General features: G+C 41.7%; 1 protein-coding gene and 1 long non-coding RNA gene across 3 annotated transcripts in view; one reads left to right on the forward strand and one right to left on the reverse strand.

Moving 5' to 3' along the window:
* Positions 1-2222: 2222 nt before the first annotated feature.
* The window catches only part of LOC148186944 (uncharacterized), a 32534-nt gene continuing 8345 nt past the window's right edge, over positions 2223-26411 (reverse strand). Inside the window, exons 3-4 of one of the 2 annotated variants that reach the window (XR_015779157.1) lie at positions 23931-24014; positions 2223-2347 (exon numbers count right to left, since the gene is read on the reverse strand). This is a non-coding gene — a long non-coding RNA (uncharacterized LOC148186944). Of the gene's footprint in view, positions 2348-18636; positions 18775-23930; positions 24015-26411 lie in introns of those variants that run through there. The other variant, XR_015779158.1, reaches the window with a different exon arrangement.
* Positions 2237-22321, forward strand: LOC121955556 (gamma-aminobutyric acid receptor subunit rho-1-like). The gene is made up of 10 exons (XM_042503568.2): positions 2237-2370; positions 10158-10208; positions 11181-11287; positions 13922-13989; positions 14079-14302; positions 17326-17408; positions 18393-18533; positions 18626-18778; positions 18983-19179; positions 19765-22321. Exons 1-10 carry the CDS (start codon positions 2267-2269, stop codon positions 20050-20052), a joined length of 1416 nt encoding a protein of 471 aa, XP_042359502.2. The 5' UTR covers positions 2237-2266; the 3' UTR covers positions 20053-22321.

Below are 26411 nucleotides of genomic sequence, written 5' to 3' on the forward strand. Positions count from 1 at the left end.
ATGTAATAAGTTACTTTTAACTGCCGTGCTCAGGGTGGATATGGGAAACAACAGCCTAGGAGGTGCAAGGAGACTGCAAGTGTGACATGTGGAGAGGAGAGGAGAGGAGAGGAGAGGAGAGGAGAGGAGAGGAGAGGAGAGAGAAAACACATCTAATTATTTAGTTATTTATTTCAACTAATTACTTGTTGCTGAATAAGCCTACCTTGTACTCTGGAGGGTAGAGTGTTTTCTTTATTTAATTATTTATTATTCAGTGAACAATCTGTTTTAATTCGTTGTAAAGAGACATCAGTTTGAATTTTTACAGACCACTAAAGTAGGCCCCCACATCTCCTCAGACCTCAGCCTCAGCACCGGCTCCCCCTCAGGGCTGTGTGTGAGCCCCCTACTCTACACCCTCTACACCCACAACTGTGCCCCCACCCACCTCAGCAACATCATCATCAAGTTTGCGGATGATACCACCGTGGTGGGGCTAATCTCTGGGGGGGATGAGTCCGCATGCTGGGACGAGGTGAAGCAGCTGTCTGTGTGGTGCACTGAAAACAACCCGAAAACAACCTCAACAGTAGTAAGACCAAGGAGTTGGTCATAGACTTTAGGAGGAAAAGAGTGGACATTCAGTCTCTGCTCATGGGCGGGGACTGTGTGGCGAGGGTCTCAGACCTCAAGTTCCTGGGCATCTACATAGAGGATGACTTCAGCTGGAGCACAAACACCACTGCTATCATGAAGAGGGCACAAAAACTGCTTGTGTCCTTCTATCGTTGCTCCATAGAGAGCATTATGGCCTACTGCATCTGTGTGTGATTCTCCAGCTGCACAGCTGCAGACAGGAAAGCGCTGCAGAGGGTTGTCACCACGGCCCAGAAAATTATTGGCTGCCCTCTCCCCTCCCGGGAAGATGTGTACAATTCCCGCTGTCTCAGGAAAGCACAGAGCATTCTCAGCGACACATCTCACCCTGGACACTCCCTCTTTAAACAGCTGCCCTCAGCCAGACGCTTCAGGACATTGAAAGCACGGGCAAACAGGTTCAAGAACACTTTTTATGCCAGAGCCATAACTGCACTAAACAATGCATAATTTAAACACTGATATGGATCGTGCAATGCCTGCAGGATGTGATTGATTGTGTGTGTGTGTGTGTGTGTGTGTGTGTGTGTGTAGTGTGCCTCTCTAATTACTTTGCACTGTTAGGACTGCATTTCAATTTCGTTGTACTTGTGCAATGACAATGAAGACTTTTCTATTCTATTCTATTATTGTAATCGTTGTTACCTGTTCTTGTGATGTAAAAATGGTGAATACTAAAGAAAATCATCTCTGTATGAAATTAAAATTTTTAGAAATCTAACATCTGCACAAGTGTATAAGCAATGAAATGAATAAATTAAGTAAAGATGTCCCATGTAATTAACTTTTTCTTTAATAAAATAATTATGAGAGGGGTGCCCTTTTTTTTCTGGCATAGCATCTGCCACCCCCCAAAAAAAGTATCTGTGCATGGCCGTGGTGATGGAGTGTATGATGACTCCAGTGACATGCCAGCTCTCAGCCTATGGCTTTATGACCCAGCATGGTTGCCATGGTTTACAGTGCAAAGAGACTCACCCTGGATTAAGAGACTGTTACATAACTTCCTATACAATATTAGTAAATTGGTAACGTGCTTTTGAAATCTATATGCTATACCTAATACACTTTGGTTTATTTGAGATTATGTGTCATCAGTGCAACAATATCAAGATGATAATTTAACCAAAAATGACAAAAAATGATCCTATCAGCCATCCATTGGTGGAAAAGAAATAAAACAACCCTAAATGTCCCCAAATTTTCTTTTCCATCCACTTCTGATAATTCACCATTTTTCCCCCCACATGAATGGAAATCGGGGATGCAGATGAGAGCTTGCAGACGTGTGACCTGCACATCTGTCAGTTTCTACCTGCGCATGTGAAGGTGAAGCGCTGCGCTGCGCTGCGCTCTCACCAGGCGCGAAAAACGTGCTGTGCGTTCCAGCTCAGAATCCACCGACAGAACAAATCCGAGCATCTCACGCGGAGGATTTGTAGGTTTCGGCGAAATTGCTTCCCCCTCCTCCTCCCCTGCGAGATTAAACGCCGTGGCTTTCATGTATGGATTCTCACTATGTTTACGGCGTGGAGCGAGAGCGGAATGCGCGCCCTGTGCGGGAAAAGTTGTGGGACTGACCTGCAGTTTTTAAGACTTTAGGAGAGGTGCTGGGACGCTGGACACCATGCACACGGATGTGGTGCTGCTCAACCTGCTGCTGTGGATGGTCGGTGTGTCCGGGCACAGGAGTCCGAAAGGGCACATGCTGCAGCCATACAGAAATGTCAGGTTAGTTCATTGGGGCAGAAATACAAAAGAGGCTTGGATGACTGAAAATGGTTATTTTATGTGATTTAAGTGTGTTTAAAAATTTAATTTTACACTTTTAATCATTTAAACCTAATATTTTGCGATTGCAGTCCACCCAATTCTTTTCAGCATAAGAACTTTGTGTGTCAAGTGGCAGATCAATCCAACTGCTCCAAGACAATCCATCTTCATTCAACAAGCTGATCTGTATAGAAGAGGATTAGTGCCAAATGTTTCTTATTTTTTTAAATAAGAAAAAAAAACTTCTGGAAGTAATACTTCACCTACAAAAGGACGTTTGTATGTCAGTCAATCATGTCATGCTACTTTGAATTTGTGAAGAAAACTTTGTCTTGCGTGTCTTTATGGAAAATAGTTAACACACCAATTTGTGGACTGACTGAGGTTGACTTAACAACAGCAAAACATCCATTTACAAACTCTCACATAACTCGTTCAGTGTGATTCTTTTTTTTGGGGGGGGGGGCCTTATCATACTTTTTTTTTTTTTTTTACTGTGTATTGTAGGTTATTTCGGTCCTTTAATGCAATGTGTCCATTTGTGATATGTTGTCTGTGGACTGTTTGTGTCGTGTCCTGTGGACTGTTCTATGAGCTGTGTGTGTAGCTGTTTTTTATGGTGCCTGCTTTAGGACCACGGATGTGGAAATGTACCACTTGCGCTAATTCCGGCATATTGACATTGATGCTTACTGCTGATATGTTGGTTAATGTGCACTGTCCTAAATTAATAAACTGAATAAATAATAAAAATAAACAAATACAAGTTTCATTTATCCAGTCGTATGCTCAGCACATCCCTAACTCATGCATATTTGCAAAGAAAAAAACTCCAAAAACATTTGGCTTGACTTACAGAAAGCAAAAATAAGTTTTATTTTTGGCTCAGTTTTAGATTGCTGAGCATAAGACCGGAGAAATGACACTTGGATTATACTACACAAGTTGTGTGAGAGTTCAGATGTTTTTGATGTAGTTTTGTTGTTGTTAAATGTGGTCCCCAATCAATAAATCAATCAGTATTTTTGTCATTTTCTGTCGAGGTGTATAAGAAAAACAAAGAATTCTTCACAAATTCAAGGCATGACGAACTGATCTACAAATTGTCATTTTGTGATTGATGTAATCCTGAAAAATTCAGGATTCTGAAATACATACATACATACATACATACATACATGCATGCATGCATGCATACATACATACATACATACATACATACATACATACATACATGCATGCATGCATACATACATACATACATACATACATACATACATACATGTGGCACTTACTCTCTTCCATACATCTACGTTTTGAAAAACTCCTATATACAAGCCATTGTATTCGGGATTAAACTACTGAATGTGATAGTTTATTCTTCACCATGTAAACAGCATTTGACAAAACAATCTCAAGTCAAGGTCCACTTACAGGCTTGTTCAGGAACTTTCAACCATATCATAAGTTTGTTCAATTGTCCTGGAAATCACTAACCTATCTCTGATATACTTATTGTTGTTCAGTCACACAGTCTAAGAAACTGCCTGCCTTTACACCATCTCACAAGTTCCATATATCCTTTATCATCATGTCACTGCTAATTTAAGTGTCTGCACTTACGTCCGTTTACAGCCTCAAACCTTTATATGTTTTCAGATGTGTGTGACAGGTCATTCTCAACCTTGGCAGTTTTACAGAATACTTTTACACAACTATTTAAGTAATAATAAAGATCATGAGATGACAGCTAGAGTGAACCTTGAGTTAATTTAGTTGAATATTGTGTTGGTTTTACCCTCTTGAATGGTGTGGAAGGATTGTTTATCACAGAACAATCAGATTTCAGATTAGTGTTTTTTTTTCTCATCGTGGAGCCCAGTTATGAAATTAGCACATGACACTGTTGCATTTGGTTGTAAGGAAGTAAAGGGATTTTCCCTCTTCTGTCGCTCTGGCTTCTGTCACAATGATGTAATGTTATTAATTAATTCTGATTTAGGGAAAGTGTCAGTTCGATGGTCTCAAAAAGCTGCTATCTGCAAAAAACAACTATGTATATATATATGGGGACGGGGCACTGCTGACCTCGACACGGGACATTGTGGATCGGTGGAAGGAATACTTCGAAGACCTCCTCAATCCCACCGACACGCCTTCTGGTGAGGAAGCAGGGCCTGGGGACACGGGGGTGGGCTCCTCTATCTCTGGGGCCGAGGTTACCGAGGTGGTCAAAAAGCTCCTCGGTGGCAGAGCCCCGGGGGTGGACGGGGTCCGCCCGAAGTTCCTCAAGGCCCTGGATGTTGTGGGGCTGTCGTGGCTGACGCGACTCTGCAACATTGCATGGACATTGGGGGCAGTGCCCTTGGACTGGCAGACTGGGGTGGTGGTCCCTCTTTTTAAGAAGGGGGACCGGAGGGTGTGTTCCAACTACAGGGGGATCACACTCCTCAGCCTCCCTGGTAAGGTCTATTCGGGGGCACTAGAGAGGAGGGTCCGCCGGATAGTTGAACCCCGGATTCAGGAGGAGCAATGCGGTTTTCGCCCCGGTCGTGGAACTGTGAACCAGCTCTGGACCCTTGGCAGGGTCCTTGAGGGTGCGTGGGAGTTTGCCCAACCAGTCCACATGTGCTTTGTGGACTTGGAGAGGGCATTCGACCGTGTCCCTCGGGGAGTCCTGTGGGGGGTTCTCCGGGAATACGGGGTTTCGGACTCCCTGATACGGGCTGTCCGTTCCCTGGATGACCGGTGCCAGAGCTTGGTCCACATTGCCGGCAGTAAGTTGAACTCCGCATTGCCGGCAGTAAGTCGAACTCGTTTCCAGTGAGGGTTGGACTCCACCAGGGCTGCCCTTTGTCACCGATTCTGTTCATAACTTTTATGGACAGAATTTCTAGGTGCAGCCAGGGTGTTGAGGGGGTCCGGTTTGGTGACCTCAGGATTGTGTCTCTGCTCTTTGCAGATGATGTGGTCCTGTTGGCCTCATCAGGCCGTGACCTTCAGCTCTCACTGGATCGGTTCGGTTCGCAGCCAAGTGTGAAGCGGCTGGGATGAGAAACAGCACCTCCAAATCTGAGGCCATGGTTCTCAGCTGGAAAAGGGTGGCGTACCCCCTCCGGATCGGGGACAAAGTCCTGCCCCAAGTGGAGGAGTTTAAGTACCTCGGGGTCTTGTTCACAAGTGAGGGAAGACCCAGGACATGCTGGAGAGACTATGTCTCACAGCTGGCCTGGGAACGCCTCGGGGTCCCCCGGGAAGAGCTGGACGAAGTGGCCGGGGAGAGGGAAGTCTGGGCTTCCCTGCTTAGGCTGCTGCCCCCGCGACCCGACCCCGGATAAGCAGAAGAAAATGGATGGATGGATGGATGGATGGATGGATGTTAGTCCAACTGGAATCATACCAAGTCAAATTTCTCTGGTTAGCACACTTAGATGATGTGGTTGGGGGCCAATTTACTCTTTGGTATACACCTCAACCAGAACTGAACTGGCCTAGGCGTTCTGCACATGGTCCATAGTCCCCACACTGGGCTTTGACCTGGAAGTCAAACAACATTCATTCTTAAAAGAAAGCTTGGAAAACCAAAAAAAAGAAAGCTGGGAAAACCAAAAAAAAAAGAAAGCTGGGAAAAACCCATTTGCTGCTTGCTAACTTGAATGGTATGTGATGTAACAGGTCAACTGGAAGAAGGTTCAATAGCAACTGGTTGAAAGGGGACATACTGCCACCTGCTATGGTGAAGTTGGGCATACTTTCATCAATTAATGGATTCTCCCCCTGTGGTTGTATACTGGGACAAAGACAGAAGTCCAACTAACTGGCCTTATCAAGCTGTAACTCTAGCTTAACTTCACTGTGCATGTAAACCTACTAAATGTGTTGTACTAGTTAAATCCAGTCTTGAGTTTTTGGATACCTCTTGTGACAGAGCAGACCTGACTTGGTTTGTGTTGGTGTCTTTTATCAAATGGGGTGATGTCGAGTGAGGACAGAGCCCCCCTACATGCTCTGGAATCAAAGCTCTGTTTTTAGCTGACAGCATCAGAAGGTGATGTGTGGCTGGTTAGAAAAATCACTTACTCTGATTACGTAATATGTAATCTGAGTGTGTTAATGTGCTTTCTGAATTATTGCTATTGTTGTGGCTTTGGGAGGGGTTAGCCAGGCGGAAGGAAGGCCAGCAATTAAAGATCATTTTTAGTTAAGCACAAATGTAAAACATTTTATACTGTCTTTCTCCTGTGCATCTGTCCAAAGATACAGTTAGGGAGTTAAGAAGCTTAGTTAAGGGGCTTTGACTGAAAAATTTACTTTATTTGCCTACCAGCCATAAAAAATTTTGCTGCTGCCTTCTGTCACTGAATATTGTACCACAACAGAGACTCAACTTAAAGCCTTTACTCATGCTGCTCTACACAGTGACCTAATGCTCTGTCACAGAAAAAAATCCTCTGACATATGCAAAGTGCTGTCTTTTAAATGCGGCAATTTGGAACAAATAGCAATGCATTACAGAATGGCATTTGCGTTTTACCTAGATATTGCAGTGTTTTCAGTGAAGGTCGTGCCTCCAAGCACAAGTATTTTAGGACTCAACATGATCATTTTCTCACCATGACCAAGTGGTTTTGTTCCTAAACCTAACCACACTACATTAACCATAACACTGTTAAAACATAAAGGAATATTTTTTAATGTGTAGCAGGCAGACAGTTTCAGGATATGCGCTGTTTTAGAACCTAGACATTGTGGTCTTAATGCTTCTTAATCTTTTGAGAGAAGGAAGGAAATTAAAAAGGTCAGGAGCGTACTTTAAAACGTTAAGGCCCTTCCTTCGTAGTCTAGCCTTATAGATTTCTGCTTGGGCTGAGAGATTACATCTATTAATTCGGGATGCAGTTTGCACCACTTTGTCCAGCTGTCACCTGTCCTCAGATGACATGTTGGCAAACTACACAGTTACTACACTGGTAAGCATGCTTTCCCCTGCTGCTCCATAGTTTTATTAATTGTCAAATCGAATTTGTAGCTGTCAACTTGTTGAAGTTCATTGTTGTTGATGACCAAGGATAGGTGATCCCCACAGCTCCTGTAAAAGTCCACTACTTATTCCTTGGTTTTGGAAACATTTAATTTCAAGCTGTTTGTATTACACCCATCCACCAAGGATAAACTCATACTCTCATCATCTTATTCATCACTGTTTGAGATTTATATTGTTTGAGACTCTTCATTACTTGTGCTACTATTGCACCATATTTTAGATGGGTGTCACAGTAACATGATGGTTCATGTCTTTGGTGCAGAACAGCCGTTTCTTTGATATTGGAGGGTTTTGTTGATATCTGGGCATGAAAATGTACCCAAGGCTATGAATGATGAGGACTTTGTGTTTGTGCCATTTATGAATCAGATCACTGAACTAGCCAAATTCAAACACAAGAATTAGAACATTAGCTCAGGTGACATGAGCTCTCAAGGAGACAGCACTCGGTTTTCTTTGCCAAGTATCAGACAGTCTGCTGTGGCCTTGGCTAAAAAAAAAAGGAAAGTGCTGTGACATCCAAAAGCTAATGGATGCCAAGTCTTTGGATTGTCCAGCAACAGAAAGCTGAGGAACTCCAATAAAATGTTGGAGGTGCCTCATCTGTCCATCCATCCAACATTGGCAAAACATTCGAGCAGTGTGCTCAGTGTGAGCAGAAATGTTACAATGACAGCAAAAAATTGACTGTGATTTGTGATAACCTTTTTTCTGACATCTATGAATGATTGTAAAAATATTACCATTGTTAACCACAAGGCAATTCAAATGTCCATTGGCCATATTCGCCATTAGAACAATAAATCACATGACATTCCAATTGTAGAGCAAGAGAAAGCAAAACATGAAGCAGCTGAACAGGAAAAGCTTCGAGGAGTATGCCAACATCATGTAAAGTGGGACATGTACAATGCAGAATTAATATAAATCTAAAGACCATCTTGAGATGGGATCACCGCAGCAGCAAGACAGCGATCAGTGACTTAAAAGAAATGTGGGTCAAATGTGTGTGTGGGGTAATTCTCACGGACGGGACTTAGAGGTGCACACAGCATCTGGAGCCCTCAGAGTTACATCTCTGCTCTTTGCAGATGATGTGGTTCTGTTTTCACCCTGACTTCCAACACGAACTGGGTTGAGAGATATGACCTTCATCTTTGAGGCCATGGTTCTCTGCTGTTGTTTTGCCAGACTGTTATGGTGAAGAGGAAACTGAGCCCAAAGGCAAAGCTCTTGATTGACATCTACAGTCCAACCCTCACCTATGGCATATTTGCGTTTCCTGGGATAATGAAGGAATGGCCCGTCTTACTTTGCCTTAATCTGCCTCTGATTGGCCTGATATTCTTACCCTAACCCTTACCAACCTGACTCTCTTTGCCCAAACCTAACTAATTCAACCAACAAAGGCAACAAGTATTTGCCAGTCACACAGAGAATAGGGAGAGTCATTCCTTTGCTACCTTAGAATTCGCAAATTTGCTTACCCATGGTCATGAGCTTTGAGTAGTGACCAAAAGAACAAGATCGCAGAAACAAGTACCAAAATGAATTTCCTTTGTAGGGTCGTTGCCCTAAAGATTGGGTGAGGATGTCAGACATCCAGAGGGAGCCAGAAGTAGCGCCACTGCTCCTTTTCATCGAAAGGGGCCAGTTGAGGGGGCTTTGACATGTGATCAGGATCAGTATCAGAACCTCTCATTAGAGGTTATCGGGGCACATCCAACTCGTAGGAGTCCCTGAGATAAGCTGTACAACTTATTATACCACTGACCCTAAGTAAACCTAAACATGACTAATCAAGTGCAGATAAACTAAGCAGTCTGATGTTTAACTACTCAGTATTCTTAAGTCAACTTGGTTTTAGGGCCATGAAGCAAACCAGACGGTGTCCTGACAGCTCATCAGCACTTTGACCTCTCCATGGTCAATCCTCCATCACACACTTAATCATTTCTCAGTTTCCAAGCTGGTGAGTTAAGGTGAAAGGCATTTCCACTTAAGCTATGAAAAGTGTTGTAACCTCCTGGTTGAAAGGAGTTAACCTTTTGCAATAACAGGCCTTTATTACCTTTCTCCAACATCTTTCAGTGTGTGTTAATGCAATGATGATGGAGAGACAAGTACCTCAGTCAACCAAGACTGCTTTTGAGTTTTTTCAAAAGCAGAGTTTTTTCTCTTGTGTTAAAATTTTGTAGATTTCTTTGACTTGGAGAGGAGGTAGATGGTCAGCCATCATTGGCAAGGTTAGTTTTGCAGTTGCTAACTGCTCTCTGGGAGGCTGGATGCTGATCACCTTCTGTGCACAGGAGCTGCCTGAGGTAGCTCAGTGAATACACGTGATAACTCAGCATTTCATTAAATTCTTCCAATGTATGTTCAGAATAATGATGCGAATTATGTTGTCCAATATCCAGATGATCTTGTTCCATAAAGTTTGTTTAAAGCACACACTTCTGCCCTGCTTCCATCTACTCATCACACCAACTTAAAAACAGACTCATAACTTTGATGAATTTTATATCAGTAGATTTTCCCTCCTTTGTTGAGAGTATATGTTTTTGAATAGCTTGTGCAATGAATAAGAATAATGCCATTTTATTGTCTGTTTTCGAAAAAAGAATTACCTAATTCAGCGTCAGTGCTTTTTAAGATTGCTTAATACTTGCATAAAATCACGTAATGTTTTGCCTCCTTTCAGGTCGAAAAGAGAAATGCCTCTAACAGAAGGTCCAGGTCGCAAGATTGGCAGGTATGACGCATGTGTGGGGTTTTTATTTTTTCATTTAGTCCAATTAGAACGATAACAGAGGCTAGAAAGAAGGATATGATATTGGAGATTAAAGTAGCATAGACTTAGAGGCACATGGTCAACATTTTAATCACTCTATTGTTTGCAGTATCTAGTGAGGAGGATGGGCTGCCTCCATGTATTTTACTAAGCCCAATATAATCCATTCTTATCCCTGAGAATTAGGAAATTCATAAGATTATTCGTCTGTGCTGCACAAACTCAATACGATGGCAGGAAGCTACAGGGCACAAAATCAGAGTAGTGGGACTCTGTCAGCAGTACACAGCCTAGAAATGATGATAGGTTCCTGTATGGGGGTGGTCAGGGTCCTCTTATGGATTTTGTATTGATGTGTCCCTGTTTTATAGATAATTCAATTATTGTAACTGTAGAGGTATTTTGTTTTTCTCAAATTCAGTGTAAGATGAGGTGAGTCATTGATATACAACAGATTTTTTATGGGTGAAGTATCCTTTAACAAAAATGAGCAATTGCACAACTAATGGACTGACAGGACTTAAAAAGGAAGTGGTCTCTTAAGCAGGCAGATTGGGGTGATGGATGGGACACAAAACACTGTACCTTCCCCGGGGGACCATTGCTGGAAGGCCATCACCATGTTTCTTTTCCTAAACCTAACCACAGCAGTTTCTTACGATTTACAAACTGTCGCATGAGGATACGTTGATACCTTGATGCAGCATTTTGTCAAGAATGGATCAATTTTTGAGAAATAGCGTGAAAGGTTTTCTTCAGTATTGTACAAGGAGATTGGTAGAGCAATCTTGGTGCACATCAGGAATGTAATGGCAAATATATTACAAAATGGGAGCAGAATAATAATTTCTGAATTATTCATCTTTCTTAGCCACCCCAAACTTCTATTAGTGATTTAGAAATTAATTCTCAAATTCCTAAAATTCCCTTTAGCCCCATATTCAAGAGGAGTCCAGATATGACGAAAACCTGGGGTACAAAGTCAGAGCAGCTTCTGAGGATAGACGACCACGACTTTACAATGCGACCAGGATTTGGAGGTAAGGAGTTTTATCTTTCTGAACTAAATGGAGCAATGCCAACCACTTGTCATGCAGGCAGCCAGTAATCTGTGGTCTCTACTTAAAAATGCTTCAGTTTAAATTCATTAATGTGCCACATTAAGTGTTCTTTGGCGCTTTATTCTAAACCTCACCTAATCATACAGGGGCTGCCCATTGTTCGGATGGCTCATGATTATGAAGGCACAATATTCCGAAAAATGTCCCATTGGACCAAAAGCCCAGTATCCCGAAAACAAATGTGCATTGCTCCAAAGGGACGTTTCCCAAAAAAATATGCTGCACACTTTTCAAACAGAAGCATGTGGCTGAGTATTACGCAGAATTATGTCACCAAACTTTTCCACTATGGTGAAGGCATGACTTGCCCTACTCTGCCTCTGATTGGCTAGTTGTTTTCCGGCTACTGCGCCCTTAGCCAAATGGTGTTCTGGTCCAGTGGGACATTTTTGAGCTCATTGGGGTTTTGGAATTATGAGCTGTCAAAACAATGGCATGGCACCATCATCTGATCCATACACTCATCTAAATGTGGGAGGTTGGAGTGTCTCACACGGGCTTGTGGAGATGACATAACAGACTAGGATTACTGTATGTCTGAGCCTTGCTGGCGTGGGCCACGGATTAATTACCAAGCAGCCATAGTCTGTAGCTTTAGGTTTCAACGCCCATCTTAATCTGCCACTGCAGAGCTCAGAGCCAGAATCTGTGGGCTTTTACATTCTCGGACTTGCATTTCTCCTGTAAGTTCAAAATCTCAGAGAGCCTTCACCTAACAGCAGAGTTTGATTGGTCTTTTCTTGTTACTGGGTTGAGTCTCGATTGAGATTGAGTCTACTGGAGGTTTATTAGGCTGTATAATTTTTACTTTTCTCACTGACCATCCACATAAAATGTGTAGCCATTTCTAGCACAGATGAGCTGTGTCCACGCTACCTGCCGAGCATGAAACAGCAGAAATGAAATTACAGAGGCTGGTTATAAAAAAAGTATAAGGAGTCTTTTTTACCCTAGTTATATACCTTAATACATGACTAGGAGAATTGTTCCCTCACCCTGAAGTACATACAGTTTTCAAAATACCTGAATGCTTAATGAGACATATTTCTGCAGAGTAACTCAAAACCAAACACAAAGCATAATGCCATGTCAATAGTTAAACTTAGACACCAAAATGACTTTTTTAGGGTTAAGGCCTCAGTATGCTCCAAATTAAGTACTTTTTTAGATTGACTAACTGAGTTTGAAATCCCTTCCCCCTCAAACTTTCTGATCTGTAACTCTTCGAAACTGATAATAAAGCCCACTACATGCATCGATTGCCAATATATGTGGTACTGAAAAAACTGCAAGATTTGAACTTCTTTCTCAAGCTTTTTTTTTCCACTTTTCAATTCTTAACTATGGGGTACAACTGAGTGCAACACCATAAATGCTTTTGAGGATAGACTGTCTCAAATTCTGAGCTATTATCATGACTTGCTTTACCAAAAGATCTTGGTTTGGGCTTACTTGGTTAGGAAGGGATAGAAGATAGTTTTCCATCAGTGGCATGAGCATGTAGCACTATAGTTCACTGTGAAATTTTGCTGCACTGACGCATGCAGCATCTACTAGATTGTCCGTCATAATGTGACCATATGGATTGTTTGTACAAGCAGCAGTTCAGATCCATATTTACATTTGTTAAGCGGCAACCTCTCATGGCAGTATTTATTACAATGGGAGCAAAGTAGGAAGCCAGACAATGTAGTATAACGAACAAGAAAGTCTGATTAGGGCACTAGGTTTGAAAAAACATAGTGACAGTATGTCAAGTGATGTGTATGACATAAGCCATGTGAGATATGTCACGTGACTTTAAATGAGTAATGAACTTAGTTATTTTAAGCGAAAGCATCCTTTCTCTAAACCTAATCACGTAGTTTTAGTGAAAATGTGAAGTTTCACAACATTAACCACGTTTAAATGGTCATACGTGTGATTCTGTCATCCAGCTTTAGGAGTGCTAAATTCAGAAATGCTCCTCTGGGTCACATTGGAGGGTATACCAACGTATGTGGTCGTATAGTTGAATGACCACTAGAAGCACATATTTTGAAAAAACGCAATGCTGTATCTCCATAAGTCATATCATGAGAAAGGTAACACCTTACTTTAAACACTGAAATAGCCCTATTATGTGGTAATTTATCAGGAGAATTCAAAGAATGCTTCACAATTTTTGCTTTTTCCATTTTGACAATGTAGAGAATCTGAAGCCCAATCTAAAAAGTAAAAATATATTTAAAAAACAGCAGGCATTTTAATGTCAATTAGGATTAGAGTACTCACTTCCTCACTCCACTGGCTCCATGACATTATTTGGGAGATCTGCACCCAACTGCTTTGATGAGGATTTGGATGAAAGAGAGCAGAAGTCATTGTTTGAAGCAAAAAGGTTGGCATAAAGAGGAGTCACAACCTCCAAATAAACACAGATAATCCAGAGAGTTCAAAATGAGGCACCTGGGCTACATCTGCTGTATTTTACTATAACATGTCAACACTGCTCTAAAGAGTAGTGTTAATGTAGGTTAATGTCTCTTTGTGAACTGCTGCATATTTCTCTAGGGCCTGCAGTCCCTGTCGGAGTGGATGTTCAGGTTGAAAGTCTGGATGCTATTTCAGAGGTCGATATGGTATGTCTTGACCAAACTGAAAGTAAGAAAAAGCATGTATGTTGCTGGCTGAGATGATTATGTAACGCATGTGTATCTTCTTGTTTAAGGACTTTACTATGACCCTGTATCTGAGGCACTACTGGAAAGACGAACGTCTATCCTTCAAAAGCAACAACAACCTGAGCATGACCTTCGATGGCCGCCTGGTGAAGAAGATCTGGGTACCTGACATGTTTTTTGTCCACTCCAAGAGGTCCTTCACCCACGACACCACCACCGACAATGTCATGCTGCGAGTTTACCCAGATGGCAAAGTCCTCTACAGCCTCCGGTAATTCACCCCGTCAGCAGGCCTTAACACTCAACATGTATAAAATAACTGAAAGCAACAGTTTAAAGGGATAGTTAAACATTTTCGGGAATACACTTACTTGTTTTCTTTCTAAGAAAGACATGGAACTATGACTACTGAAACAATTTTTCAGAAAACGCCTGCCAATGGCAGTAAGTAATTGCAGGGGACTTTTTCTGCATCTTACCTCACTATACAAAACACGAGGTTGTCAGTACATTGATCGAACAGAAAAGACAGAGTCACCTGGGATATGGCATTGATGGGTTTGGTCTTATAAAGCTAACTTAACTTGTTCCTTCTTTCTATGGGAAAGCCGAACTAGAGATCTATCAGTTAAGTAAAATCCTTTTCTACTTCATTTGTCACAGTTTGCACTCAGATGATGAAACTCAGTGTATTAAAACTCACAGATACATATGATATACATGTAAATGTACTGGACTTTAATTACAGCACGGCCAAGGAGTTCACCACAAAACATTCAACCTGTTCTCATCCACAAGGCTTCAAATAAAGCAGCTTGGCCATTGGCCCTCAGTGTGTTATACTGATGCAAAAGACACCCAGTTTTTTTTTTTTCTCAGTGTTTCTGACACACACTGGACTTTCAATTGACTCCAGTGTAAACCTATCTGTGGCAATAATGTAGAATAAAGAGCAGAAAAGTTCAACCAGGGTGGGTTGGTGGATGGGTCCATCAAATACAGGACTTTCGCCCAACTGACTGCTCTTCATGTCCAGTGTGAAACCAACAGTAAGTGTTGAGTTTTTATGGCCCCGTGATGGCAATAGCTGTGGCCAGAGGCATTATGTTTTTGGGTTGTCTGTCCCATTCTTGTTCACGCAGTATCTCAAGAATGCCTTGAAGGAATTTCTTGAAATTTGGCACAAACATTAGGCTGGATTCAACGATATACTAATTGGATTTTGGCAGTCGGCAATCACTGTGACCTTGTGTTTGTTTTATGTTTGTGAACACAATATCTCAAGAATCTCTTGTGGGAATTTCTCCTATCTTGGCACAAACGTCCATATTATGACGTTTTTCTCATTGAAATCGAACATTTATTTCTTTGACCTACTATGAAAAGCCAAAAAGTCTGCTATGACAATGGCCAATTCCTAGATCTCTACTCAAAATTGTGTGTACTGTATAATTAAGTATTAAACAAGAAAACCCCATACTAAATTCTTTATAGCCCTGCAAATTAAAGCAAACATTAACATGGCAGTTTCACATTTTGAATTTTAACATATTCCACTGTTTCCTTTAGAAGCAGATACATATAGTACATGTAATACTTTTAAGTGGGGCAGGTTATGATGTTAGTGGGTGTTCAGGGATGTAATTGCCATTGGCTGTCCTGCCAAGACAAAGTGCCACCAGCTGCCACACTACAAGATGTGTATTTCAGGGGATAACGTTCTGCCAATTAGGACCCGCTAATACTGCAGAGCAAGACCTTGTGATTTTGGAGGCTCAGAGCCAAGATAGTCGATTTTGTAATCCACATTACAGAGCTGGGCAGAGATTAACAGCTGGTCATCTGCCTCCTGTGCCCACACAAGCATAGTACGGCCCTCCTGATGGACTGGAACAAACAAATTTCAAATGATGACATCATCCACGGATATTCACTATTTGTTCTAAAAATCGAGAATGTTAGCGCCGAGGGTGAAATATATGTGATTGACAGCAGGTTCATAATGATTCTTTGCTACCTGGTGAATGTCTGCTGTGTGAGGGCAGAGTATTGATGGTAAATGGGAGATATATTCTCATCACATGGCCTGGGTTAATCTGTGTGGGCTTGGTGCTGGTTGGAGATTTTCCAGACTAAGACAGATTGGCGAGTGAGGATGACAGTTTGTAGACCTCGGTTGCAGACCATGTAGCCCTCTCTGGTCCTATGAGCTGGATTAAGTATTTTCATTTATCATCTCTGTGCTGGAAACCAAATCTCTGCTGAAAAACCTGACCCACTCAGTATTGGCCTGTGAATATGGAGTTATGCCCTGCTAAAGGTTACACATGGATTATGGACCTATTATGAAAACTCACCGGCCACTATTTATAGTATTTGGAAACAATTTTGCCATGGTTTCGCTCCAGCTGTAATAAAGTGATCAGTGACTTAAAACTAATGTGTGTCAGGGACGTGGGGGGCACTGGCCTGTTTTCTACTTCTACCGGGGCTGTGTCCGGGATTTATCGGCCGGGGCATCTCTGTAGCACCACAATGTTTCATTTTATTCAGTTTGTTGTGACATATTTTACCTTTCCTAAATTGCAGACCTTGCAAGTTGATATTGCAATTGGCCATTGTGCAATTTCCAGAATATTTCAATTAGGGATGCAAGATAATATTGACATATTATCAACACTGGCATATATAGGCTTTAAAACGAAAAAATGGGGGCTGATTTCTGCGGACATCGCAATTTATTTTTTTAAATTTGGCACAAACATCCACTTGGAATCAAAGATACATGGATAAGATTCAGTGGTCACTGTGTCTTTGCATCCACCTCATGCTTGCACATGCGTGTTATCCCAAGAACACCTTGAGTGAATTTCTTCAAATTTGGCACAAACTTCCACTTCATTCAGTCAGGAATGAACCAATTAGATTTTGATGGTAAAGGTTACTGTGACTTCATAAAACATGTTTTTGGCCATAACACAAGAGTTCATTCGTTAATAATGACAAAATTTAACGCAAATGTCTTATACAATATAATGATGAAGCAACAATATTTTGCATCTAGGAGGTCAAAGGTCAACTGTGCCATCATACAATTCTGCAAAAACACTTCTCTGTTACTTGGCATCATAATACAGGAGAAGGGCACTTAGAAACGGAAGTGGTGACACTAATCTTGGATGTCCACCTTGAAACTGTTGACTGTATAGATCTTCAGTGGTGCCAGGGTGAAGATGTGTGTCTACATTAATTTGAGCTTCATTATATCATTACAACTTTGTTTTCTCATTGCAGGGTGACAGTCACAGCCATGTGCAGCATGGACCTGAGCCGCTTCCCTCTCGATACACAGACGTGCTCTTTGGAGATAGAGAGCTGTAAGTGACTGATGTGATCAGACTTATCAAAAGGTCTTTTGCTTTCCTCTACAGTTATAGTTTCCACCAACTGCATTCTTGTAACCTGTGTAGAGAGTCTTGTCATAGGTGCAGAGGCAGTGAGATATTTTCTCTTCTGTTAGGTTTTCTATATTACTATACACTGATCAGCCAAACCATTACAACCACTGAGATGAAGTGAAAAACATTGATCATCTCGTGAAATATAGTGTTCTGCTAGGAAACTTTGGGACTAGGCATTCATGTGGATGCCACCTGACGCACTCTACCCACCCAAGCATGGTTGCAGACAGAGTATGCCCCCGCATGGCAATGGAACTTTTCACAATGCCAGTGGCCACCCAGCAGACCAATGCGCCATGCCATACCTTGAAGCTGCTCAAGTATGGCCTGAGGGATGTGACAAAGAGCTCAAGGCATCAACCTGGCCTCTAAATTACCCATATGCCAATATGACTGAGAATTCATGGGACATGCTAGTACCAAACCTCGCACTCAAAAGGACTCAAAGGATTTGCTGGCAATGCCCCAGTGCCAGACACCATAACCCCCAGAAGACTTGACTCCATGCCTCGACAGGTCAGAATCAAGTCTGATCCAAGGAGGCCCCACTGTGGATCTGGGGTACTTCTGGGGTACCGGGACATCCCACAGATACTCCATCAAATTGGGATCTGGGGACTTCGGAGGCCAGGTCAACCCTTTAAGCTTTTTGTCACATTCTTTGGTCCTTTCCTGAACTGTTTTTACAATGTGGCATGGGGTATTGTCCTGCTGGGGGTGCACTGCCATCAGGAAGCACTGTTGCAGTGAGGGGGGTACTTGGTCTACAATGATATTTGGTTGGGTAGAGCGTGTCAGGTGGCATCTACATGAATTCTAAAAGTGATAGATTATTTTCTCATATATGGTACAATAGAATTTATGCCACAGATACTTAGTTTACGTTTTTTGTCTCTCCAGATGCGTATACAGATGATGACCTGATGCTGTACTGGAAGGAAGGGAACAGGTCATTAAACACAGATGACAGAATCTCTCTCTCCCAGTTTCTCATCCAGGAGTTCCACACCACCACCAAGCTGGCCTTCTATAGCAGCACAGGTACCGACATAAAAAGCGCAGCTGTCTTTTCATTTAGACCTGACTAACAGTATCTGGGGTGTACGTGATTTCTAACATCATCCCTCCTCCAGGCTGGTACAATCGTCTGTACATCAACTTCACTCTGCGGCGGCACGTCTTCTTTTTCCTGCTGCAGACCTACTTCCCGGCAACTCTGATGGTCATGCTGTCCTGGGTGTCCTTCTGGATTGACCGCAGGGCCGTCCCTGCCAGAGTACCACTAGGTAAGAGGGTTTGGCCAATGTTAGCTAATTGGTTATTTCAGGTGATTGCTGGCTTAGAGCCTATTTATTTTACATACTATGTTACATACATACACACAACAGGGGAAATAGTACTCTTTTCTCAGACAAATTCCCATGTCTATCACTACAACTTCAGCATCAGATATGAGACTGGTTTGCTCTGAACTTGTCATCCTCTTTTAGGTATAACTACAGTGCTCACCATGTCCACCATCATCACTGGAGTCAATGCCTCCATGCCCAGGGTGTCCTACATCAAAGCTGTGGACATTTACCTGTGGGTCAGCTTTGTCTTTGTGTTCCTGTCGGTGTTAGAGTACGCTGCAGTCAATTACCTGTCTACACTACAAGAACGCAAGGAAAGGGCACTACGAGAGAGGGTTAGTACCAATCACTCAGTTTTAGGTATGTTTATATGGTTGCTTGGTTTAGTCAGTCAGTCGGTCCAGACTGTATTATTTCAACAACAATATTCAAATTGCCATGAAATATGGTACATATTCAAGGTCCCCTTGGATCAAACCTTATGATGTTATTGATTCCCACCATAGACTGTATATAAGGATGGATGACACACCCCACGTATACCCACTATGCTGAAGCGAGGTTAAATAGCTGAGATACGGGCCTTGCCATATTTCGAGGGTGATGTCACTGAGAGCCGGATCCTGCGCAGTAGCGGTATCGACAGTGGGGCTGCAACATTACCATGTTAACATTGTCACTGTACTCTATTTTATACAGTCTATGCACTATACGCATGTTAGCATGTTGATTAGCATTTAGCTAAAAGCATTGCTGTGCCTTAATACAATCTTATGATGTTGCTAACAGTATGCTGTGGACTTTTAGGCATGCTTGTAGTGTTACCTAAATCCCAAATAACTAAAATTTCCTAACTTCATATTACTGCAGTTAAGTTATTAGCTTTCTTGAGCCATTAGGTCCTTCTTCTCTACTTGCAGCTGCCGTGTACTTGTGGTTTGGCCCATCCTGGCATGATGTCAGCCAGCTACAGTGAGGTGGATGCCAACACGACGGGAAACTACGGCATGCCAGAAGAGAATGGAGTGAAACGGGAGAGGATGCTGGTGCAGCTGGCAATGGAGAGCGACCAGGTCACTGGCCATGTTGGCTCCAGCGCCTACAACAATGTCTGGATCGACACGCATGCCATAGACAAATACTCCAGAGTCCTATTTCCTGGATCCTACATCTTCTTCAACATCATATACTGGTCTATCTACTCCTAACAGAGCTGGAACCTGAACCCAAGGCCTAAAAACTTCTAGCAGAGGTGTGAAAAATTGGCCTCCCTGCTTATCAAAGTGGGCAGCCGATACACTTGAGTGCAGACTTGTGCACTGAGCTTGGAAATTCAGGTTTCTGTGTCTTTAAATTTGAAAGAAAGACAATGGAATAATCCAATCCGAAGAAAGACTGGTGCAGAGCAGAAGTCTTCAGGCAGATCTAACACCCTTCAAGCACATTCATCTCCACCTCTGTCCTCAGGTCAGAGGTGGGACAGTCAGGGACAGTCTAACAGGACCAAATACATCTGAAAATTTTCATGCAGTCAATCAAAAGCAATTATTACCCAGTGTGGCTTCGTCTTGATACAGACTGTGTACCATTGTGCATATTTTAAGGGTGTTAAATGTTTGTCAGAGTGCAGCTATATCTGGAAATTTCTAATTTAAAGAGGCAACCTTGAAAATTTCAGTCCTGGCTGATTTGGTAACACCTGTAGTTTACCCTTGTTTTTTAAAGAAATCAAACCAAATTGCTCAGGGTTCAAAGTACCTAATACTTTGACAAGTGTCTGAATGCAGCACAAGAAAAGTGATGTCGATTCAGGTTTCAAATGGTTAACACTACAGGTCGCAGAGTTCAGGGGCAGCAAAAAAAACTATTGTTATTTAATATGGAAGTTAGGCAATAACTTGCCTGATCGTATGCAGCGCACAGCCCAATAGTGCAGACAGCATAGCAGAATGAAAGTTGTAGTTGTGAACAGCTCACTGTGGCTGCTGTTTACTGTTTTATCACTACCTGATTTTTTCAAACTGATCTACTGTCAAAAAATTCTACAAATGAGCAAAGTAGTTTCAGTAGTGCTAACCTCACTGGCAAACACATTGCACTTCTTGTGAGTGCTTCAAAATAAAAGTCAATTCATGTTTTACCACTTAAATTCTTTTAATGTGAAGCTGCAGCAGTAAAAAAAAATGTTGGATTTGCATTTGCAGTAGTGTATTACAGCATTTTTTCTGCAAACATGCAATTTTTTCATTATTGGGCTACAGGCTCTATCACCTTTTTGTTAAATAATTTGTTGACAGAAAGTGACTTAACCAAAAATTATTTTATTTTTTTTTTCTACCATTACTTTAAGAGGTTATCTGTCATCTTATAAGTTTCCCAGCTAATTCAGAGATTGATAAACTCTTCCATCAAGGGCTTGAGACTAACTGTAGGTAACAGTAAATGAACTTTTTTTTTCATTTGTCTTTGATCCATTTTTATGTTTGGAATTGGTATAGTTGCTGTTTTTTGTTGTTTGTTTTGGGTTTTTTTTTATTTTTTGTTGTTGTTGTTGCTGTTTTCTTTTTTCTTTTTGTATTAAAAGGGATAGTTCACCCAAAAATGAAAATTCAGTCATTTTCCATTCACCCCCATGCCAAGGAAAGTCTAGTGAAGTTTTATAGTACACAAAACACTGCCAGATATACATACATAATAAAACCACAAAATATCTCCATACTGCTCGTCCGAAGTAATCCAAGTGTCCTGAAGCCCGATGTGCCAATTTGTTTTTAAAAACATTACTGGCGTCTTGTTTTAAGCCTTGTTGTAGTCTGTAGCTCACACACACAGAGACTTTTGGAGTTAGTAGCAAGCAACTAGTCCCTTTGTCGGATTTAAAACTACCGTGTGTGGGGGAGGTTTGTGGCAACATGTAAACACTGTTGTGACAACTAGAAGCTTGGCATGTCAGGGCTTCAGGACACTTAAACTATACTTCATACTACTATAAAACTTCACCTGATTTTCCATCGGCATTAGGGTGAGTATATAATGACTGAATTTTCATTTTTGGGTGATCCACCCCTTTAAAGGTCAGGTTCATCTTTTATTACCAGGAGCCTTTTGTAATCCAGCAAGTACAATAGGAAGTTAAAAGCAAAAGGCCTTGGTTGCAATGACTGTGAGAGCATCTTCAGGAAAAATGACAGCAATCCAACAAAAGGACAGACATACTGGAAAGAATCATATTGTCTGAATGGTGCATGTTGTTACAAAGTGAGCACAGCACTCTTGTCTGTTTTTACGTCAATTCATTAGTACAATGATTAAATTTTGTTTTAAAAATAGTTTCAGAAAGCTGTTTTTATGATTGCATCAATTTGATGCAATGTCAGACACAATGCTAGTGTATTTCATGGTTACATCATATCTTCAAATGTAACACACGAGCGTTTGCTTTGCAATACATTCCAGGAATAAAAAACAATATGCTGATTTTTTTTTTTTTTTTTTTTTGGAAAAGAGGATTAATGAGCTCCAGTTATCATTCATCTCCCACATAAATAGGGAGAATACTGAGTCATAGCCAGCCAGTCTGATGTGAGCTAGGTGGGCCTTGTTCTTTAGATGTGAGTAAGTGGATTATGCGGACTAGAATGTGGACTGGAAGTCTGGATTTTATCTGTCAGTCCATGAGTTCATGTTCATGAACCAAAATAAAAGGCAGCAATGTAGAATTTTGTTCCTTGGTCTGAACCAGCTGAAATGAGCTACAGGGGTGTACAGAGGTATAAAAGATTGCAGATTGTTAGCTCAGGACCACTACAGACTAATTCTAAAGAGATTACCAACATAGCCGCCAGTCCCTCGTTTTCCCTCAATCCAACTTCCCATGCATACAAATAAACCAAATTTTGAACGGAGGTCCAGTCCCATGCCAAACTTCCTCAGTTGCAACCATAAGCCATAGTCCTGATGGTGGCGCTACAGCGACCATCTAAATTTCAAACGTTTGAAAGTTCATAACAATATGCTACAACGTTGCAACTTACCCAAACTGTAGATGTGAAGAAACTTTTGTACACTTCACAGTGGTACAAATTATGAAGTCCATTACTCTATTTTCATCAAAACCGTTAAAACTAATTAAACCTATCTCCTCCCACATTTTTTGCTGAATTAACATCGAACTTGCTACAGGGCATCTTCAGAGTGTCCTATAAAAAATATCTACACAGATATTTGTTTTATCAAAACTTTAGCCTATAGTGCGTCAAAATGTTTGACTGTAAACGGTGCTGTAAACATATACTTGGAAATTCTTGATGAATAAATCTACAAAGTTTGTGAAAAAAATGAGAAAATGTTGCTATCATGGTAGATTAAGTCTAGAGAATTTCAGAATTTTATCTCGGAACTGAATTTTTGACAGCATTTTGAATTCTTCTTCTTGTGTAAACCATTGCAGTCTGTGGGGAAAAGGTATCTTTAAAAATCAGCTTTTCACTTATAGAGCACATCAATCTTTGAAAAAAAACAAACAAAAAAAAATCAACTTCTCTATGCTGTCTAGATGAAGCATGCAAATTCTCAGAATTTGGTCTTGATAACTGAATATTTGACAGCAGTTTGAAATCTGCCTGTCCATGCACAGACAGTTGATATCCTGCCCCCTGGTGGTTGGTTCAGTCATAATGTCAGCCATCTCTGGTTTCTCTCTTGGCATGTCACCTAATGAGATAGTAACTTGCTCTTGGAGTCTGAGGTTAAGAGTTCAAGCATCATGTGCTGCAGAATGCACATTGTAATTCAAAGTTGTTCATTGTCTTTCAATTTGTCCGATGCTTACTGTGAAAGCCCCAACCCATTGTTGCACAGCAGCTAAATATATTTTTATTTATTTATATATATTTGTTATGTTTGCAGAGCACTTAATAATTAAACTGATAAACTGAACTGCCACTTTTGTTCAAACTTTAAAGTGTTAGATATATCTGAAACATGCAGCTTCACACAATCTGCAGCCCAGTCATCAGAGGAAATTTTCTGTTCATGTTCATACATATCATATCAATGTTTCTAAAGAGACAGTGTATGAGCTGACCTTGTCATCAGGACATGGAGTGGATGATGGACGTCGTGTCACCGGGGTGACATGCCTGCCAAGCTGCAGACCACTGTTCGAGACCTACAAACAACAAAAGAGATTGTGACTTAGTAAAGTCATGCTGCATTTCCAAAGGTATTTTAGGCACAAAACCTGGGTGTTTGTCATGACATATTACTATTTTTCCTTTTTTGTTTCCCCAGACCTTGCAGCATTTCTTGCCAGGATAGTGGCACAAAAAAAAATTTCACCTAGACAACACAGTGTTTCCTGCTGGGATAGTGCCATAAGAAATGGGTTATTTTTATGCCTCCAAGCTGGTGACAGCCGCAGCACTTTTATTTATATTTAAGCCATAATAGCTGATTAGTGACCCTAGGTTTGTCACTGAGTGCTTATCCTTTTCTGGAGCACAAGTTTCTTGTGTCTTAGTTTAACTCAAAGCTAGCTCAGCTAGTGACTGCTGTGAATAGGGCAGCTGGCGACAAGTGAAAGACCATGTGACCGCTTGGATGGACAGCTGTCAGGAGGGAAAGACCCCAACCACCTGATATGCATACTAGCATGATCTGGCACCAGATTCAGGCAGCTTAGTGGGAGAAAAGACACCTGCGTGTAGTATTTTTATATCTGGCTAACACCTTTGGTTCAGTGCCACATAGCCTTATCTTAGGGTTTATCTTAGCTTTTATCTTAGGATGCCGGGAGTAGTTGTCAATTGAGTGAACGCATCAGGACATTAGATTGTGTTTGAGTATAGCAGATTTCACAACAGGCTGGCAGAGACTAGAGATGGGTACTATGGCAGGGTGTACAATTTCGCCATTAGCATTTACAATGGCGATGGAAGTAATTATCAGGGCTTCCAAGTGGGTTGTAGGTGGAGAGAGACAGCAGAATGGGATGTGTCTTCCACCAATTAGGGCTTACATGGATGACATGACGCTAGTTACTAGAACGGTGCCATGTACAAAGAGGCTCTTAGAGAGGGTAAATAAGAATCTCAAAGTGGGCCTACATGAAAATCAAGCCAAGTAAGTCTAGAAGTATCTCATACTTCCAGTAGAGGAAAATTAAATGATAGGAAATTTATCATAGATGATGAGGAAATTCCAACAATTAGGGAAAAATCAGTGAAGAGTCTAGGTAGGTTGTACAATGTGGACCTGAATGATGATGAGCAAGTTGTGCAATTTAGAAAGGACGTTACTGAAGGATTGGATAGAATAGATGAGTCAGGGCTCCCAGAAAAGCTGAAGTTGTGGTGTTTGCCATTTAGGTTATTTCCTAGGTTAATGTGGCCACTGCCAATCTATGATGTTCCAGTATCTGTTGTGGAGAGAATGGAAAGGTTGGTTAGCTCATATATTAGGAAGTGGTTAGGCGCTCATAGGCGTCTAAGTAGTGTGGCATTGCATGAGAAAGGGATACTTCAGCTGCCAGTATCTAGTTAAACAGAGGTTTAACTAGTTTAAGTGCACCAAGGTCAGGGTGGACCTGTTGTTAGCTGGGAGTAAGGATGTAATAGTTAGGAGTGTGGTTCCAAATCCATCCAAGGGGAGAAAATGGAACCCAAGAGTGGCAGTTCAGGACGCAGAGGCTGAACTGGGAATGTGTAGAGAGGAGGAAGCTTAGCTGGAGGGACCTGTGGAGTATGGAGGAGAGCTGCATTAGATTCCTTATAGGGGCTACATATGATGTGTGGCCAACCCCCCAGAACCTGAAGCTCTGGGTAAATGGCGACCCATCGTGCCCACTGTGTTCAGTTACTACAACCTTAAGACATATTTTGTCAAGCTGCAAAATAAGTTGATTACAGGGCCGGTATACGTGGCGACATAATCACGTGTTGAGAAGCTTAGCTGCAGGTATTGAGGGGAGAAGACGACAGCTGAATTCAGAAGGTTTTAAAAAAGAGTCTAGCTCTCCAGTTTGTGCATGAGGGGGAGAAACATAGAGGCAGTAAGTTAGGGAGGAGGCAGGGGTGTGGCTGCCTGGAAGGAACTTGTGATTGGGAAATGCAGGTAGATTTAGGAGGAAAGCTTGTTATTCCCCAGGAAATAGTCTGGACTAATTTGAGGCCTGACATAGTGCTGTGGTCTGTGAGTCAACGGATTGTTTATTTCATCGAGTTAGCAGTCCTTTGGGAAGCTTTAGGGGAAGTAGTCTATGAATGGAAGGAACTGAGGTACACAGACTTACAGGCAGAAAGGCTGGAAAGCTCGGGTTCGAACAGTTGAAGTGGGATGTAGGGCTGTGATAGCCATGTGGTGGTAGCTAGCTTAGCTAGCTTAGCTTAGCCTTGTATCTGTGATAGCCATGTGTTGGCTCAGCTGAGCCTTGCATCTGTGATAGCCATGTAGTAGCTTAACATAACCTTGTATCTGGTAGTATCGGCATTGTCACTACCTGGAGTTTGTATGAACGGAGCCTGGTCTGTGGAAGGTGGTAATGTTGTTTAGGCTGCGATAAGCCTTG

The sequence above is a fragment of the Plectropomus leopardus genome, chromosome 16 (assembly GCF_026936395.1).
Source record: "Plectropomus leopardus strain MGB_pleo_1.0 chromosome 16, ASM2693639v1, whole genome shotgun sequence".
In the NCBI taxonomy this organism is placed as follows: domain Eukaryota; kingdom Metazoa; phylum Chordata; class Actinopteri; order Perciformes; family Serranidae; genus Plectropomus; species Plectropomus leopardus.

Coding starts and splice junctions, on each gene's coding strand:
- LOC121955556 (XM_042503568.2), top strand. CDS start 2,267: ATGCACACGGATGTGGTGCTGCTCAACCTGCTGCTGTGGATGGTCGGT. Junction 2,371..10,157: donor CAGCCATACAGAAATGTCAG/GTTAGTTCATTG, acceptor GCCTCCTTTCAG/GTCGAAAAGAGAAATGCCTC. Junction 18,779..18,982: donor CCCTGCCAGAGTACCACTAG/GTAAGAGGGTTT, acceptor ATCCTCTTTTAG/GTATAACTACAGTGCTCACC.